Source organism: Heterodontus francisci, chromosome 8, assembly GCF_036365525.1.
Source record: "Heterodontus francisci isolate sHetFra1 chromosome 8, sHetFra1.hap1, whole genome shotgun sequence".
In the NCBI taxonomy this organism is placed as follows: Eukaryota; Metazoa; Chordata; class Chondrichthyes; order Heterodontiformes; family Heterodontidae; genus Heterodontus; species Heterodontus francisci.
The window spans coordinates 79,281,258-79,301,284 of NC_090378.1; the positions used below are offsets into that span (position 1 = coordinate 79,281,258).

The 20,027-nt window shown below is 42.2% G+C and overlaps 1 protein-coding gene across 1 annotated transcript in view; it reads left to right on the forward strand.

Moving 5' to 3' along the window:
• Positions 1-19,583, forward strand: part of LOC137372931 (protein Niban 1-like) — a 220,872-nt gene extending 201,289 nt beyond the window's left edge. The window contains exons 11-14 of the mRNA XM_068037435.1: positions 3,793-3,903; positions 7,321-7,428; positions 9,315-9,426; positions 13,203-19,583. Of these exons, the coding sequence (XP_067893536.1) occupies positions 3,793-3,903; positions 7,321-7,428; positions 9,315-9,426; positions 13,203-14,638 (1,767 nt within the window). The 3' untranslated portion in view covers positions 14,639-19,583. The remainder of the gene's footprint in view (positions 1-3,792; positions 3,904-7,320; positions 7,429-9,314; positions 9,427-13,202) is intronic.
• The last annotated feature ends 444 nt before the right edge of the window (positions 19,584-20,027 follow it).

Sequence of the window (20,027 nt, forward strand, 5' to 3'; positions counted from 1 at the left end):
ATACAGTGACTTGGCAGTACAGAAGTTGAGTTTTGCTGAAAAAAGCCATGCTGCTGAAATTTTTCGTCTTTCACTCATCAGGACAGACGCAAGAATGCCAAATTTCAAAGGGAGCAACAATTTATACTGCATGAGTAAACGGTGCTGATTGGTTAGCAAGTCGATTCTGATTGGTCAAGGCATTGCAATGGAGAATGCACCAGGGAACTATTGTCCCCCACGCTTTTGTTGAATTTAAAAATGGGGTGCAATGCCTGGACATGTCCCTTTTGCCCGCAGAGGAAAGGTCCCTGTGTATGAATATATGTAGCTTCTAGCGAGCATAAGTGAGCCACATTGTAAGCCCAACTGATAATCTTAACTCGATTATTAGTGTAATTCTTAGCACACTTGGGATTGCTCAGCAAGTGCCGTCCAATCGCGGAATTACATTGAATGTTAGACATTGACTGGGATATTATTCGGGCGATGGGGGTCAAGACCTCTGGCAAAAGTGCCGCTGAGAACCCTGTGTCGCCCCTTCTGAGGGAGGCCCGCTGAATTAAGTGCCAATTAGGCACTTGACAGCGCCGGGCCTTCCACGGGATCAAGGACACGGTGACCAGCCAATCAGAGGCCAGCAGCTCTTTAACTGAGCAGCACCACCATGGAGGCGGTGGCTGCTGCCGATGAAGCACCCACCTGAGGCCGTGGACCAGCGCTGGATCCAGGCCACAGCTAGGTCAGGGCGGGAGGGGTCTCGCGGTGTCAGGGTCGTGGGGGAGGGGTGTGTAGGGGGGCTGGCAGCTAGGGCGGGAGGGTGGCTCTCAGCAGCCTCCCCCCTTCCCAAGGCCAGTCCCTCATTCAGGCACTAAGTTCCTTTTAACGAGGAACCCCCACCCGCCCACCGTTCTGGAGCTGTCAAGCAACCCGCACAGTTTTTCTTGCTGTGCTCCCCGTGTGGCGACAGGCCTGCCCACCACATGGCTAATTGCGGCAGCAGCAGGATGAGGCCAATTGGGCATTATTGCCCAATTAAAGGCCTCAATTGGTGGCGGGGCAGAAAGGCTGTTCACAGGCCTTCCCGCCCTGGGCTTAATTTCAGCAGAGGTAGGAAGGTGACGGTATTTCCCCCCCCCCCTCCACCCCCACCACCATCGCACCCGATTAATTGCTCTCCCCACCTCCAAACCCATCGTGGGGAATAGCATAAAATTCCCTCCATTGTGTTCTGAGTTTTGCAAATACGGCTGGTTGATTACCATCAGTACTCTGCCTTTTGCGAACAGCCGAAGGGAGATGCTGTTTGATATGATTCCCCATTCGTTGGGACATGCACCCTACATACCTGGCATTGCATGAGCATTGGAATTCATATATCACATTACTCATTTGTGTGGTAGGCAGAACGTCTATTTGGATGCTCAAACCGATTCCATGAGCCTCAATTTTGTTAACCAGCCTTTTATGTGGTACTTTGTCAAAGACTTTCTTAAAATCTATATAGACAACATGCCTTGCTTTCCCTTCATCAAACTTCTCTGTTACTTCATCAAAAAATTCAATTAGTCCAACACAATCTGCCTTTTACAAATTTATGCTGACTCTCCTTAATTAACTCAAACCTCTCCAAGTGCCTGTTGATTTTTTCCCTGATTATTGTTTCTGAAACCTTACCCACCACTGATGATATACTGACCGGCCTATAGTTATGAAGAATGTCCTTTATACCCTGTTTTGCATAAGGGTGTCACATTTGCCACTCTCCAATCCTCTGGCACCTCTCTTGTATCAAGGGAAGATTGAAGATTATGACAAGCCCTTCTGCTAACTCTACTCCCAATTCCTTTAGCAACCTGGGAGGCAAACCATCAGGATCAGGCTACTTATCCACTCTAAGCATAGCCAGCCTTTCCAGTAGCTCCTGCCTATCAATTTTCACCTCATCCAATATGTCTACCATCTCAGCTTCCACTGATATTTAGTCAGCATCCTCTTCCTTAGTAAACACTGATACAAAGTACTCATTAGGTATTCTAGCCTTGCCCTGCACCAGTAAGCACACATCCCCATCTTTGTCTCTAATAGGCCTCACCCCATTTCTTACAATCCGCTTACTGTTTCCATGCCGGTGGAGGATTTTTGGGTTTCCTTTTATGTGAACTGCCATTCTATTCTCATATTTTTTCTTTGCCAGTCTTATTTTCCTCTTCACCTCCCCTCCCAACTTATTATATTTGGCCTGGTTCTTTCTCACTTGAAGAATTCACCTGACGTGCATCATAGATCCTTCTTTTGTTTCATCATATTCTGTATCTCCAATGTCATTCAAGGACCTTTCCCCCTTGTTGGAATGTACCCAGCCTGTATCTGAAACATCTCTTACTGAAAAATCATCCATTGTTCTGTTACAGTTTTCCCTGTCAATCTTTGTTTCCATTTTACCCTGGCTAGATCCCTTCTCACCTCATTGAAGTTAGCACTCTTCCAATTTAGAAGTTCTACTTTAGATTGTTCCTTGCTCTTCTCCTTTGAATCTAAACCTTATGATACAATGATCACACTTACCCAAGTGTTCCCCCATAGATACTTGGTCCACTTGGCCCATCTCATTTCCCAGCACCAGATCTGGCAATTCCTCCTTCTTAGTTGGACCAAGAACATACTGGTCAAGGATATTCTGCTGACCACATTTCAGAAATTCCTCCCCCTTCTTATCCTTTACGCTAACATTATCCCAATCGATATTTGGATAATTAAAGTCCCGCACTATCACCACTCTGTAGTTCTTGCAGATCTCTAAATTTTCCCCGCAGCTTTTGTCCTCTAACTCTCTTTCTCTATTTGGAGGCCTTTGAAAGCAGAGTGAGAGAGGTAACAAGCCAAAGTGGAACTCCGGGATATAATGGCAAAAAGATCAATCTCTGTTAATGGAGCAGAGGGTGAGCAGAAACCATGAATGAGCAGAACAGGCAGAAAGAATTGGGATATATGGCTGAAGAAGATTCCTCAAATATGGTATGGTGAGGATTTGAAAACAAGGATGAGAATCATGAATTTGTTCTACTGGGGCACAGGTAACAGGGAAAGGATGATTCCTGCCACAGCCAAAGACTTGCAGGTGATAGGTAAATTGGCCATTGTAAATTGCCCCTAGTGTAGGTAGGTCGTAGGGAATATGGGATTACTGTAGGGTTAGTATAAATGGGTGGTTGTTGGTCAGCACAGACTTGGTGGGCCGAAGGGCCTGCTTCAGTGCTGTATCTCTAAATAAAATAAATAAATAACAAGTCCTTTTGAGTGAGAGGATTTAAGTTGCAGAATTTTAGATTAGTGTGAGTTTATGAATGATGGTGGTTGGGAGGCCAATGAGGGGGGGATCTGAGAAATTGATGCTCAAGGTAATGTTGAAGCGAATGAGGGTTTCAGCAATTGAAGGTATCAGTAAGACTGTGCGGAGATAATGTTTTGGGGATGTAGAGCAAAAAGCTCAACTCAGTGGAACAAAATGTGAAAATTGCATTTTATTGGCCCAGCCTGAATAAGAAGCCAGAGATGTTGTTAAAATGGTGCCACAGGTGCATAGGTGCTGGTAAGAGAGAAAGGGAATGGCTTTGATTTTGCTGACATTGAGCTTGGGAAACTGAGACTCATTCTGCAATTTACCTACCCTGCCTGGGCTTAAAATTTAATAAATCTTAATTATTCATAAATGGTGATTATGTAATGATATGCATTTTACATTAAATTCATTTTAACTTTGGTTCCTAATTCAGTCTTACTGGGGTTAAAGCTACAATTTATTATCCTCAGCTGATGGACAATGCAGTCTACACATTTGAACAACTGTTGTCTGTCTCACTGAAGAACAAACCATCAAAAACTGTAACATCCATTGAAAAGGTTAAGCAACGAGTGTTAAAGGTAAGGAACTTATAAAATGTGTATCTCGTAATTGCAGTAATACTAGAGACATTTACAAATTAAATCTAACTGCCATGTTGGACTTGACTTGTTAACCTTTGACCAGAAATTTAACTGGATAAGCCGTATAAATGCTGTGGCTACAAGAGCAAGTCAGAGGATAGGAATTCTGCAGCGAGTAACTCACCTCCTGACTCCCCAAAGCCTGTCTACCATCTACAAGGCACAAGTCAGGAGTGAGATGGAATACTCTTCACTTGCCTGGATGAGTACAGCTCCAACAACACTCAAGAAGCTCAACATCATCCAGGAAAAAACAGCCCGATTGATTGGCACCCCATCCACAAGCTTAAACATTCACTCCCTCCACCACTGGCGCACAGTGGCAGCAGTGTGTACCGTGTACAAAATGAACTGCAGCAACTCGCCAAGCCTCCTTTGACAGCACCTTCCAAACCCACGAGCTCTACCACCTAGAAGGGAAAGGGCAGCAGATTAATGGGAACACCACCACCTGCAAGTTTCCCTCCAAGTCACACATCATCCTGACTTAGATCTGTGTCGCTGTTCCTTCACTGTCGCTTGGTCAAAAACCTGGAACTCCCTTCCTAACAGCACTGTGGGTGTACCTACACCAGATGGACTGCAGCGGTTCAACATGGTGGCTCACCACCACCTTCTCAAGGGAAATTACGGATTGGCAACAAATGCTGGCCTTGCCAGCAACACTCACATTCTACAATAAAATAAAAAAAACATTGAAGAAAGTAATTGTGTAAAGTATTTGTCCATTCACATGTTCCATGTTGCCACTTGTTAGATGGAGTAGGGATAAAGGGAACACTCCCTGATTGGTGGGACATGACAAGTGGTGATCCCCACGGATCTGTATTGGGGCATTGCCATATATATTAATGACTTTGATGAAGGAATTGAATGTTCATATCCAGGTTGCAAATCACACAAAGTTAGGAGGCACAGTAACTTGTGTCGATGGGAGCAAGAAATTACAAAAGGGCATAGTCAGTCTGTGGGTGTGGGCAAAATGATGGCAGATGAAGTTCAATGTGGGAAAATTGAGCTCATCCAGTTTGGATCTCAGAAAGACAAATTGAACCTGACAAATCTGAGACTCGGAGCTGCGAAGGACCAAAGGTATTTAGGTATGCATGTACAGAAATTACTAAAAGTTAGTCTACAGGTACAAAATGTAATCAAAAATGATAATGGAATGTTGGCTTTATTTCACAGGGTTGGGATATAAAAGTGACAAAGTTATGCTTCAGTTGTATAGAGTCTTGGTCAGACCCCATCTAGAGTACTGCATTCAGTTTTGAGCACCAATCCTCAGGAAGGATATGTTGTCCTTGCAGGAGGTGCAGATTCACCGGGATTATACCAGGATTAAATTATTAGGACAGGTTGCATAAACTTGGTTTGTTTACCCTTGGGTTTAGAAGGTTGAGGGGTTCTCTATTTGAGGTATATAGAATGATAAATGGATTTGTTAGAGTAGATGCAGAAAACCTATCAGATCTAGGGGTGAAATCTGGAACAAGGCAGCATAATTGTAAAATTAAAGCTAGACTACTTGGGAGTGAAATCAGGAAACAGTTTTCACATAGAAGATAGTGGAAATCTGGAACTCTCTCCCCAAAAAGGCTGTGGATGCAGGTCAATTAAAATGTTCAAGACTAGAGCGATAGATTTTTGTTGGGTAAGGTCATCAAGGTATATGGATCAAAGGAGGATAAATGGGGTTCAGTGCAAAGATGCCATGATCGAGCTGGAACGGGCTGAAGGGCCAGAATGGCCTCATCCTGTTCCTATGTTCCTATTTTAATAGACACCTTCACTTGCAGCGTGATCTCTGGTTGAAGTCACTAGTGTATCTTATTGGAGACAGAGACATCTTGCACAGAATTTCTGATATGCGGACATGCATGATGTTAGGCATGTTCAGCAAGCCAGGCATCCAGGGTTACCAGGGAGTGAGACAGGTGGCAGTTCATTTCAATGACTAGTAATGCTAAAAGTATCTGGTTTTAGGGCATTTCTGGGCTTTCTTGAAACATTTTTTCAAACTGCTGGCACTTAGGCACTCCTGAGGCTTTGTTCCAGTTGTTCTAATTTATTAACATTTTTGTCCCTCATACTGTTATTGGCATCAGTGAGTTTCCTGATGGGAATCCTTCTATCTGATGTGTCTGGAAGAAACAGGAGGACCCACGGAGGGATACCAGACAGATCAGGTGGTACAAGAGGCACTCTGCCCTTTAATAGTACTTCCCCAAACATATATGTAGTTTGTTAAAAGAATTCTTATATTCAGTATTGATTATGTATGGAGTGGTTTTTTTTAATGTAGTGAACATTGTCATGCAGGCCCCCACCTGCCAAGAATGTGGCACATTAATTTCACCACATGAACATTAATTTTTAAACTGTTACTGGAGTAAAGAAAGAACTTACTTTTAAAAAAAGACACCTGACCTTTGATTGGAAAGACGTTTGAATAGTAACAGACAGTACTTGGAAAGGACAAGGGGGCCATTCCCTGCTCCAATTCAATCCACAATGGACTTTTGATTACCAGCCATTGAAGATGGAGAAGCTAGCATTCCAGGTTGACTGCTAAGAAGCTGCCAATTAACAGAAGAGACCTGGTCAAACCAGTCAGTCACATGACGACCTGCTGGCCAACTAGGGGAGTTTTAAATTGGAGAAACAATGTTTGAAGAGAAAGCTGTTTGCTCCTGGACTGGAAAAGACCTTTCTCCTGTCTCCTCTCATCTCTTTCTCACGGAACTGAAGACCCATTGAAGACACATGAACCCCGAGAGAGAAAAGTCTCCTACAGTGAACAAGGTTTAAGAAGAATACTAGGCCCCAACAAAAAGCAAGATCTACCTACAAGCAAGGACTACAGCGAGCTCAAAGCATATTAACAAAAACCCCTCTTCAGAGATTGCCTCAAACCTCTACTTTATTTTTCTTCTGCTCTTTTCTGTCTCTATTTGCATGTGTGTATTGTATATGCATGCTAGTGTGGGCACGGCATGTATCCGTAGGGGCGTTAACCGAATTAGAGTTTAAGTTTTAATAAATTTCACTTTTCTTCTTTAAACCTAATAAAGCCTGTTTGTGCTAATTTCTTTGCCTTATAATTGGAAAGCGGTGAATAAGGATTCACCAAAGGGGGAGCTCAAAACACAGTGTGTTTAAAAATTAAATCCTGTTACAGTAAAACCAGGTGAAGGCTGAAAGAGACCCCTAGACACTTTTCTCACCTGGTCGTAACAAAATTTAAACCTTAACATTCTAACTGAACATCATTGTTTTGCCTTTTAGTTCTGCCTTGTCCATGGTACATTTTGAGATTCTACAAAGATTTCAAACAAATGTTTTGTCTCCTAGCAATATGATCATGACAGCAGCACTGTAAGGAAGAAGTTGTTCCAAGAAGCCCTGGTCAAGATTACATTGCCGACACTGCAGAAAACATTGGCACCAAGTTATAAGCGTGTAAGTGAATACATCATCAGAGATTGCAATTGTGGTATTACAACTGTATTACAAATACTACAGTCAAGTGTTATGACAGGAAAAGGTCAATTTTGACAGACTCTGCCCCAGTACAAAGATTCACACAGTGGGAGCACAGAGTGGAGAATTGGAAAAAGAGCTTGGTGCACTCAATTTGCAGTTCTCCTGATTTCCTGCAATAGCAATTCCTGCCAAGTGAAGTTCTATGCTGGAATCAGAATGTTATGGGGTAAAGTGGACTCTGGAAAAAAATTTCTTTTTATCTTTTTATGTCATAGCGCTCTGTTCAATTCCTTAAAGCACACTTGTAAAATTTTGAGATATTGGCCTCAACAGTGACTTGGGATACTAGTGTAGCAACACTTAAACACACTTGTCTGAAATTCCTCACTTTTATGATTTAGTAGAGTCATTATCCCATGGGTTAACTCCAGCACTCAAACTGGAGAGTGGAATTTCTGTCAAACACGTTAAGTGTTCATATGCTAATATCCCATGGGCATAATTGCAGGACCCAGGAATGTTTCTTTCTAGTTCTCCTCACTTTTGTACATGTTTACCAATGTCACATTTATGTTACAGAACTGCTTCAAGTAAAAGCAGCTGTAATATCCTATGTTCATGGTGTTGTGGAATCTGCCTGGTTTAAATTTCAGGGCAGGATCGACAACTTCTGAAACAGTTGAACATAAACAGTTGACTGAAAATCGGAGTTCACATTTTTTTAATTTCCCTTTCCCTGAAGACTGGAAAAGATGTGTATGATTCGGGAAGAGGGGATTGTTATAGTTGCTGTAGATATCTTTTATATTGCTGTTCACTTGAGATCCTGGGCCATGAATGTTCACAGAATATTTGATGGCGAAGTGCACTTTACTGGGTTTTGTTTCTCCTTCTGTAGCACTGGAACTGAGATGAATAGTCGTCATCAATGGAAGCTATTAGATAGAGGCCTGACTAAGTGCTTCCTCATAAGGTGTGAGGGAAAGAAAATCATACTGCAGTCACCTGAAGAAAGCAAAACAACTGAAACAGAATAGAGAGAAATATATAAATTAGGAGTAGGATATTGAGTTTGTGGCTTGAAGGAAATCTGGGCTGGTACCAGACTTTATTGTTCCACTTTCAATAAACTTTGAGAATGCTTCAATCTTCAGTCTGCAATTTTAACATCAGCTCTCTCCGTAAGCTCCTTATGAATCAATATGCAATGTTTGTCTTTTTTTAAATCTAGCCTGTGACAATTTTCTTCAACAGAATTAAACCGTCCAATTAATCAGACAACTGTTCTAAATCTAATTTCTGCATAATAACCTTAAATATTACAACTATGAAATTATGCTGTGGGATAAACGTTTCAGATTCTTAACATCTGAAATTCCTCCCTCTGCGATTTCAGAATAAATAGATTAAGGATTTTGTGAGAATAGCACAGAGAAATTTCAGAGGTTAAGCATTCAAGCAATCACAAAGACTGCATGATTTCATTTTAAGAAGTTTTTTGAATTTCAGTAACTCTAGGAATTAAAAAATTGTTCAGTTAATTGGCATCATTTTATTTTATAATATTGGCAGTAAGAACAGGAGGGAAGAAAATCAGGCGGGGCAATAATCAGTCCATGGGTCTCCAAATATGTTGAGGTTATACACTCGACTCTCCTATATTGAAAGACTTCATTCAAAAATCTAAAGGATTTTCTGAGCACTGGTCCATGTCTTGTGGAACATGCTGACTTAATGGGTGCAAACATTGTATTAGAGCTGATGAGACAAAGTGAAAGTCTGAATGGAGAAGGATGGTAAGTGTAAAACATTTCACTGGTTAGCAAAGAGCTGAGCATTAACTTCTTTTTCTGCTTGGACAGGAGCTTCAGAAATTTGAGCAATACATCTTTGCAGATTACACAAAACTCATTCAAGTGGAGAATATTTATGAAGAAATTTTACTTCAAACAATTCTCAGGGAGGTGGTCAAAGGTAAAGAGTATTTTTATACATGCCAACCTTAAAAAATGAGCCAAAGCTTCAAAACAGCTGGTAGTTCTGAAAAGTCGACAGTGCAAAAACAGTCCTGAATATAAGCTTATGACAAATCAAAACAATTACAATAAAATAGCAGTAGGATCTGGCCTTGTAATTTAACCTGTAGATATAGCCAACATTCCTTAATTTTCATTAAAGAGAAAAAAAGGTTCCGGAAGATGTCCCGCTCACCTGCTCACAGCAGGTTACGGTAGGTAGGAGAGGGTTTGAGACTGTCAGTTGACTAATAGGGATCTATAAAGGAAAGCTCATGTGTGAAACCCAAATATTATGCCAAGTTTCTCACTGACCTATCTTCACATAGTGACTTCTCCTTGGAGATTTCAACCTCTATCTCAATCTATCATGCTGTCTCTCCTCTGAGTTCAATGCACTCCTTTCCTCCCTAAATCTCTCCCTCCATATAAAGCTCTCTCTACTCATGCTCACGACCTCGCCATCTCATGTGCCCTCACTGCTCCCATCGTGTCTATCACAGATAAGGCTGGTTGGACTTGCTCACTATAAAAAGATCATCCTGAATGCTAAGTTAACCCCCAGTTTCTCTTCTCCACCACAAAACATCTACTTAAACCACTTTACCATGCCTCCCCCACCCTCACCTCCAACAACAGGCAGAATTTAGTAGAGGTGGCAGGGCTCCCAGCGCCGGGCTGAAAAAGCGGTGGGTAAGCCGCCTTGGCCATTTGGAGCCCTCCCCCGGCTCTATTTAATGGCACTTATTTACAGGCAATTAACAGCCCAGCACTGGGATCCCTGTCCCATCCCCAGCAGTGGCCACTGCTGATATTGCAAGAAGCCTGGAAACTAGGCCCAGTACTGGAGATGTGGACTTCAGGCAAGTGAGGTGGGTTGCCAGGTCCAGTCCAGCAGGCCCTGGTGATGGCGGGGGAGGAAGGATGGTTCGAGGAGGAAGGATGGTTCAGGGAGATGGGTTGTTTTCTGCCGGGGGCCCCCATGGGCCACAGATTGCCGACTGAGAAGGCCCCCTCCCCAAGCCCACTGGAGGTCACCTCGTTTTACTGGGCGACTTCCCACGTGGAGGAGGCACCCCTGCCGCTGGCTTAATGCCAACAACGGGGGGTAAAGGCCCTTAAGTGGCCTCAGTTGTTCTCTGGGAGTAAAGGCTGTCGTCGGCATATCCCGCCTTCGACTAAATTGCGGTGTGACGGGAAGGTGACGGCCCTCCACCCTCCCGCCGCAATTCTATGGGCCCCCCGCCTCCTAGCCAATCTCCAGGGGACCCATTAAATCCAGCCCAACAAGTGTGAGGAGCTCATGGACTTTCTTGTCACAAACATTGACACTGGAAAATTCCAATCAGCTTCCTTTTAATTGCCCTCCATTAGGTTCTTAATGAGCCTGATCAGCTACCCACCGCAAGCAGTCAGGTAGCCCTGCCAACCCCCAATCCCTCCTCTGCAAAAATGGTCTAGAGGCAGGATGGAGGCGGGCAACCAGCACACCGGCTGGTGGGGCTATTTTTAGCTCCCGCCAGCCTCTGATCCCAGCCCTAGTGTAGCCAAAAATCCAGCTGGGTGGGAGTTCATTCACCTGATTCAGTTCTGAGCTATCGAATCATAACTGGAGTATCACCTACAATGGCTTCCCATCCCTCATCCCCACCATTACCCCGGAGTCCCTCAAGGATCTATCCCCTTTTATTTCTCATCCAGGTGCTGCCCCAAGGCGACGGCCTCTAAAAACACAACGGCAGGTTTCACATGTACGTTGGTAACACTTAGCTCTATCCCAACACCACCTCTCTGACCTCTCCATTGTCTCTGATTTGCCACACAGCTAATATCCACTATTGAATGAGGTGAAATTTTCTCCAACTAAATATTGGGAAGACTGAAGTGATTATCTTTGGTCCCACAAAAAACTCTGTTAGCTGTTCACATAATTGCTGTTGTTTTGACCCCAAGATGAGCTTCTGATCACGTATCTGCTCCAGCACCTGGACCGCCTACTTTCACCTATGTAACATTGCCGAACTCCAACCCTGCCTCAGCTCATCTGCTATTGAAACCCTCATCCATGCCTTCGATATCTCCCAACTTCACTATTCCAATGCTTTCTTGTCTGGCCCCTCCGTAAACTTGAGGTTGTCCAAAAGTCTGCTGCCCGTGTCCTAACTCGCACCAAGTACCGTTCACCCATCAGCGCTGTGTTCACTAACCTACATTGGTGCCCTCTTTGTTTTAAAGTCCCTCCATGGCCTCAACCCTCCCTATTCCTGTACCTTCCTTCAGTCCCAAGACCCTTCAAAGATCTCTGTGCTCTTCCAATTCTGGCATCTTGCGCAACTCAGATTATAATCACTCCACCATTGGCAGCCATGCTTTCAGCTGCCTTGGCCCTAAGCTCTGAAATTCACTTCCTAAACCTCTCCACCTGTCTTTCCTGTTTAAGGTGCTCCTTAAAACCTATCTCTTTGACCAAGCTTTGGTCATCTGTCCTGATGGGCTGGATTTTACCTTAGGTGGACAGGAATTCGCCACCTACATGAAAGTCGGTGGCGAACCCGCTTCCGCTTAGCCCGGGGATCTGTCCCACATTTTACGGGTCCCTGGGCTTTAATTGTCCTGAGGCGGGACTTCCACCCGCTTGAGGTAGGAGGTCTTGCCTCAGTGAGCTGCCGGCCAGCTCTTAGTCCCAGCAGCGCTACTGGGAGCGGTGGCCACTGCTGGGACTGCAGCCCAGCCGATGCCATGGACCCTGGAGGGAAAGTAAGTTGGGGTAGCCTCACCAGGGGGATCGGTCCTTTCTTGGTGAGGCTGGAGTGGTCATTTGGGGGGAGGGGGGGTGTCTTGGATCCCGGGGGTGGGTTGGGAGGCTTGGGCGGCCCTCAATCAGGCACGCCGTAAATTTGGCCGGAGGCGGAAGCGGGGCGGGTAGGTCTCCCGGAGCTTCCCGCTCAATTTTACGCCGCCCCCACGCCACCAACCGACCCGCTAGGGCAGCATAAAATTCAGCCCGATATCTCTTTCTGTGGCTCAGTGTTAAATTTTGATTGATAATGCTCTTGCAAACAGCCTTGGGACAAATTGTTGTTATAGTTGCTTTTGTGCCACTTTTAAAGTGTATCCTCAAGTAGAGGACCTGGCAACAGCAAAGGTGGGAACAGGGCACGGCAAAGAGGCACAAAAGAAAAATACACAATTTCATTGAGACTCTCCAACCTGTCTTGCCTCTCCAAAATCCTTGAACGCATTATTGTCCCTCAAATCCCTGCCCATCTTTTCTACAACGCCATATTTGAATCTCTCCAATCAGCTTTCTGCCCCTATGCAACACTGAAATATACATAACTGAAGTCACAAATGACATCCTCTGTGACTCTGCTATGGTTGGTTAGCCCATCTCTTCTTCATGTCTCTTTAGCTTTTTGTACATTTAGCCACATTATCCTCCTTCGTCCCACCATTGGCGATTGTGCCTTCAGTTATTTTGACCCCACACTCTGGAATTCTCATTCTATACTGTCCTGCTCTGCACCTCCCTCTCCTTCAAGACATGCTTTAAACCCCACCTCTTTGACCGAGCTTTTAGCTAACCATGCTAATATCTCCTTCTTTGGCTCAGCCTCCATTTTTGTCTGATTACAGCTTTGTGAAATTTTTAATAGAAATGCTGCATTTCTGTAAGGTAAACTGCATTGTTTTAATTTATTTTCATTTGAAAAACAAATTGCCTTTTCTTGATAGTGGTGAACGAAGCTGCCATTTTGAAGAAACACAATCTTTTTGAAGACAACATGACTTATACTAGTGACAGCGATAGCAATCTCACTGATAAAAATGAAGGAAAGACACCACCAGATTCTCAACCAAGGAGCCCTGCCAAAACACCGCCTGAAGGGTCATATTCTGAGGAGTTAGAAGCTGGAGAAAAAGTGACTACACAAATTTCTAATCACACATCAGATCCTTTACTCAATGAGAAACAGGAAAGTCAGCAATCATCAGTCCCTCAGGAGGAATCTGGTGATGAAATTCTTCAAGCTACACTTGATTCTAAACAAAATGGAGACGTGATAACCCAAACAGATACCAGCACAATGCAGGAAACTAGTTCCATCACAATTGCTTATCAGGAAGCTGAAAAAACAATCAAATTAGATGACAAAAACAGCAATGAGAATATACTCAGAAATGAATGTCAGAACAGACAAGAAGCTGAAAAGCAGGAAGAAAGGACAACTCCGCCAGCTCCCGATAGTTTAAAAGTAATACATGATCTATTAACAGTGGCAGTTGTGCCAGTTAATGAGGGTTCTGAGAATCAGGAAGCTTTGCTGTCCAAAACAAATGATGAAAGCCATGTTGAAGTACACAAGGAATCTGGCCCAAAGGTGGATGAATATATGAAGGACGTAGAAACAAAAGAGGAAGATGTGCCACCAGCGATTGAACTTGTGGAATCTCCTAGTGAGGAAAATAAGGAACATAAAGTCGAAAACCCGCCAGCACCAGTTGAGGAACTTGTGGAAGGCCAGCCTGAGGAAGGTGATGAACCCAAAGGCTCACCATCAACAGTTGAGGAACTTGTGGAAGACCAGCCTGAGGAAGGTGATGAACCCAAAGGTTCACCATCAACAGTTGAGGAACTTGTGGAAGACCAGCCTGAGGAAGGTGATGAACCCAAAGGCTCACCATCAACAGTTGAGGAACTTGTGGAAGACCAGCCTGAGGAAGGTGATGAACCCAAAGGCTCACCGTCAACAGTTGAACTTGCAGAAAGCGAAGGTGAGACAAGTAATAAACCCAAAGGTTCACCATCCACAGTTGTTGAACTTGTGGAAGGCCAGAGTGAGGAAAACAAGGAGTTGGAAGAAAATTTACCAGCAATAGTTAATGAACATGTGGAAGGTCAAGATGAGAAGGCTGCAGAACCTAAAAAAGAGGACATGCCACTAAAAATAGATGAATATTTGGAAAAGGAGCCTTGTGTTGATAACACTGAGTCTAATTCTGTTTCTGGGAGTGCTCCAATTTTGCAGAAAGAGGGAGTTCAAGAAGTGAGTACGACAGTGAATACAATAGACACTGAAATATTACTTGTTTTTTCTGAAAAGGAGAAGGAACAAAATACACTGAACCAAGATGAAGCTAAAGAAGATGACAAGAATTCTCAGATATAGATGGTCATTGATGCAGAAGCAGAGGTGAAGGAATTGATGGTGTATCAAAATAGTGAGCATTGCATCATTGCAGAAATTTAATCCATTGTATCACCACAAAGTGAAGTAAACCACCTTGAAGCTCAAGCTCCATAAAAACGATTGTATTGTGAGATGTCTAAGAACCCAAAAACCCTGGTTCCACTTGATCTGAGATCTTTACTAGGAGTTCTTATAATAATCTATGGTTTCCAGATTATACTGGGCAGCACTTCCTATTCTTGCCATATCCTTTTGAAGTGACAAGGGAAGAGGTCTGTGCTTGATTTTATTTTATTTTTAATTGTCTTTTTCTCCACATATGGGCTTACGTGGGCAAACAGAGATAGGGGTAGAATGGACTTGGAGAAAAGAAATCAAAATCCATATCCAATTGTTCCAAACAATAATAGAAGAGAGTGTGAAAAAATGAGGTAGAGTTAAGAAGAGTGGAACAGCACAGAAGAGATGGCTATTATAAAAATTCAAAAGAACTGCAGAAGGTTTAAAGCCAGCAACTTTCTCTTTGAAAGCAGGATATGTAATGGCAACAAAATAATCTGCACAATATATTCCATTTTCAAGTCTTCCTCGAAGTATTGGACTATCTCTACAAAAGATAGACATTGTCACCTGTCGTAATTTAGTTTCTTGCTATAGCTGTTTCTCATTATAATATATACAGATAAATTACTAGAATCTTGTCTGCTTTTCACATGCTGTCAACATTTGGAATGCTGTACAATTATTTTTATTTCTGTTTATGACATAGAATATATGCTTTAATTCAGTATGTTTTTAGTCATGAATTAAATCTGCAATGTAACCATTTAGTAGAGTGCCCAGTCGAGCCTTATACCAATACCAGGGCTTCATGCCTATATAATCACCTTCCTATCCAAAACGTATATAATGTGCTGCTCCAAATAAGTGTAGCATTAGACCTTGCTGTTATCTGTTGACAGATTCTATTAACAGAATTAGTGTTGATGGTTGTGTGACCTCACCTGCTAACACTCCAGCAGCTTAAAATGATACAGGCCTGTCTAGTTGGTTTATAACTCAGAGTCTGATAGTCTCACAGTTATCCTGCTGTAAGGTGTAATGTAAACAAAGCAACTGTAATACTTAATACAAACTGCAGCAGTCACTTTGGGTAAAGATGAACTAATAACACAAAGTGGGATGCTTTTGATCCAGCCTGAAATTTAACTGCTCAATAGTCATTTCTTTCAGACTTTAATATTAATGTCTATAGATGAAGTTTTAAATGGGTAATTCAGGGTAAGGGTTATGAATTTCCAAATGGAAGCTATTCATCTACCTGAGCTAAAATTGTTAATACATTCATTACAATAAAGGGAACAAGTTGAGCATTTCTATTTACCTTTCAAGAGGAATGATAAGACAGTAAGTTAGTACATGGGTTTGTCCCATGCAGTGAATTCAAAATCTTGTTGCCAGGGAGACATGGAGAGTGAAGATCAAATATTTCTTTGTAGGGGAAAGGGAGGAGGGAAGATTGACCTTTATTTCAGGGATGACCAGGGTGGGATTACCGTATGTCACTCTCCTAAGCCTGAAAGACATTTGTAGAGACATGTGAGTCGGTGATCTCTCTGCACTATTGGGCAGCATGTTGCCGGGAATCTAAAAGAGGACCGATGAGAATACATTTTAAATGGAAGAGAAAAACAAAATAAAGAGCACAGAACCACACTAGGGGTCTGGGGGTAATGAAAAAATATATAGAGCACTAAATGACTAGAAGGAATGCTGCAACTACAACCATCACATTATTTTATCTGTTACATTAGACTAGCCTACCACAATAAAAAAATTCTATTGATTTGCAATGCTACCATGCGCCCATCAGTGTGTCCATTTCATATTCCACAGTAAAATGTCTTGCAATAGAATGTTGCCTTTCGTTAATAGCTAGAAAACAGTGCCAGTTGCTCGTTGGACTATGGCTGTAGGATCTTCCAACAGTGTTATCCAAGTTTGGTCACTGGCATTTCATTTTCAGATAATGGGAACACAGGTTTTAAAAGTACACCAATGGTCAATACACATATAGAAGATAAAGAGGCTAAAATCTTGAAAGTTGTCCATCCTCTCCCCATCTTACATTCCATATCTATCAAACATTGTATACATTTTATTTCTTTCATCTAGAATTAGAGGATCCACAAGAGTTCTAATGTGAAGTGACACCTGAATGAATGGACCCAACTGGGCGTCACACAGCTGATGTGCCATTTAAACAATAAATGGATCCAATTGCAAAAGTGTATTTGTTTCAATGAGTTGTTAAATATAAACTCATATCAAGACTTTTTAAAATGGGTAGATAACTTTAGTTATTATACAAAGAATTTTATACATTCCTACTTTATAAGATCATTTAGTCTTATACACGATATTGTCGAAGATTGTGACAGTGTTGGGTGGTGACTCAGTTCAGCTAGTTCTGGGAGTTGGGTCCATTTAGCTGTGAGCCTCCTTTTTTATTCTCGGATTTCTTTTGTAACTGTGAAATATCCTTACATTTTATAATTCGCTCACTGCACCCTCTAAATGAGCGAGGCTTGTGTTTACTGAGGATAGCTTTTTCAATCACTGTGCTAAGTTATCTCATTTCAAACAGGGCCACCAGTCGGGACCCAATTAGCTACAGTGGGCTAGGAAGGGAGTGAAAACTTCAGACAGGGTTCTTAGTCTGAAAATCTGCTGGAAAGTGAATGTGTAGATGCCGGCTGGTGGCAGGATCAGGTTTGGCTGTGCTTCTCCGATGGTATATTAGACTGCTGATACCTGGGTCAGGATTTTCTTTTAGGGTGATTTGCTGCCAGAGGAGGATCGAAGCAAATGTTTTTTTTCCTGGGTTGGTGCCATTTTGCAGGCTGGGCAAACTCCCGACTACCAAGTGGGAGCCCGTTGCTGCATCTCCAATGGATGAAGAGCTCTGGACCTTATTGTTAATTAGATGGTCTCCGTGAGCCTGATTAGCCAGGAAGAAAAGGTAAAGGGCTTTAAGTGAAGGGGAGAAACCTACGTTGGGCCCTCCAACATTCTGCTGGGTGAGATTCCCATCATGGCCCAGGTCCAACCACTGCTCCTTTCCTTTTGTGTTCCTGGGGTTAGAAGTAGCAGGGCCAATAAAGAGAGAAATCAAGAAGATATGGCCCCTGCTTCCCCACATGTGTTGGGGGGCTTCTGGCCAAAGATGAGCTATTTCCCCCGAGTGGAGGAGTGAGGGAAGTGCAGATCAGCAGTTTTGTAGGGAAGACCTCTCTTAGATTTTCCTTCATTTTCTATTGCTATGTCACCATACTGGGGCAATGTAGCAGAAGACAATCTTGCCCTCACTGTCCAGGATCATGCATAGGAATGCTATGTGAATAGCATTCAGAGAACCGCTGGTGATCTTGGAGCCAGCAAGAATTATTACCGTCAGGATGGATAGCAAGAATAAAATTGGGACAAGTAATGTAAGCTTACTAGACAGAGCTGTTAAATTCTATTTCTGTCAAACAATTTATTTTTCTTAACTCCAAAGGATAATGTGAACAGTTGAGTGAAACTAAGGTAGCCAACTCTGGTTGGACTTAGTCCTGAAGGTTTCATCACATGACCTCTCATATGCAACCACCCCACACAGCCAAATAGCCTTTTCCCAACTCAAATATTTTTATAATTAACAAACAAAAATGTTTCAAGAAAATAAAAGAAAAATATGTTAAAGCTCCAATGATTTTTCTCCTGCTACTCGCAACAGTATCCTGCAGATTAATCTTTAATTCCTGAAGACTCAGGACAAGGAAACCCTAATGAAACCTGGTCCCATGGTGCAGCCAGCAGCCGAAGATGGTCCCTTGAAAAAGTGATAACACAGTGACTGAGTTGCACATCCAGTAGAGGTCACCATATTGCACACTGGTAATACTATGAGTTTCCAACATTCGAGAATTGAATTGCAGCATGAGATAAATCTGAATACTGTGTTAAAATGGGGGTTGCTTGAGGAAAGGAAATCCCCATGACAAAAACATTGGAATTCCCTATTCCATTAACTCCTACTGTTCTTACTTTCTGAAGTTTTTTTGAATTACAGTCAAAACCTGACAGGATGATTCGATTGAAATTGCACTAGGTGGTAGTATAAGCATTTTAACATGTTTGCAATTCCATGCAAAGGCTATATGTGTTTGCTGTTAGTATCATGCAGTCCAATTTCAACCCAGATATCAGCTAATAAAGCAAGTCGTTTTATACCGTGAACATAAAACCACCTTTTATCCATATCTGTTTGATGCAATAGGAGGACAAAACGGATGCAATTGCACATCATTTTTTAATCACATTTTCTTCACATTCTGGCAATGTCTTATGATATTTCCATTGAAATAGAAACTTCAGGAGCTAAGATAAATTTTATCTTGGGTTTGTTATATTCTATTTACAATAATGTTCACAGCTATTCAGTTTTCTTTTCAGAGCGGAATTTATTGTGCAATTCTTGAGTGTTGGGATAGGATGGAAGTAGACTCGTTTGAAGAACTTCAAATCCTCAATGAGTTTACAGCATACTCTCTAAACTTACACATTGTCACAATTGCAGACAGAGTGATAGAAGCTAGGGGGCTCCAAAAACAATTCACCTTTCTCTAGATGACTTCTGGAATATGATACTCATATATGTTCTGGACTTAAACCTGTTTAATTTGGGGTTTTGTACAATAATTAACTCATAGGGTGATGCTGATGAAAGTTTCAAAGCTGATTTTTTTAATTATTAATGTTTTAAACAGAATATACAAGCTTATTTGATGACTTTGTATATTGAAGAACCTGTTTCTTCAATGTTGGACCTAATATTATTTTAATGAATGAATTATCATTAATAAAAACCGTTAGAAATCCACATTCAAACTCTGGTTATTGATAAAGAAAATCACCAAATCACCTTCTCCATCTTCTGCAGGCCAATTGTCTATATGAGTTATAGCTGCATCTTCAGAGATCCACAAGAATTATAGCGGATAAGACACCTAGCACACAGCAACTTTTAAATCAATGTTTCATTTTAAATAATCTAAAAAACAATCAGTGGCATTTTTCTGGTGTAAATGATCCTCTCTTATACATCGCTATATAACTCTCGAAGGTGCAATAATCTGTCAGGATGGGCTCATCCCTTTTCAGTTTGACAGAGTATAATGGATTACTGGAAGCAATGACAATGCTACAGTCCAATTGAAAGGTTACAGAATATCACAAACTGCAAGAGTGAAGCTTCAGTGATTGATAACCATCATCTAAACTCAGAGATTAGATGGCTGTGTGGAGATACTCAGGACTTTTATTT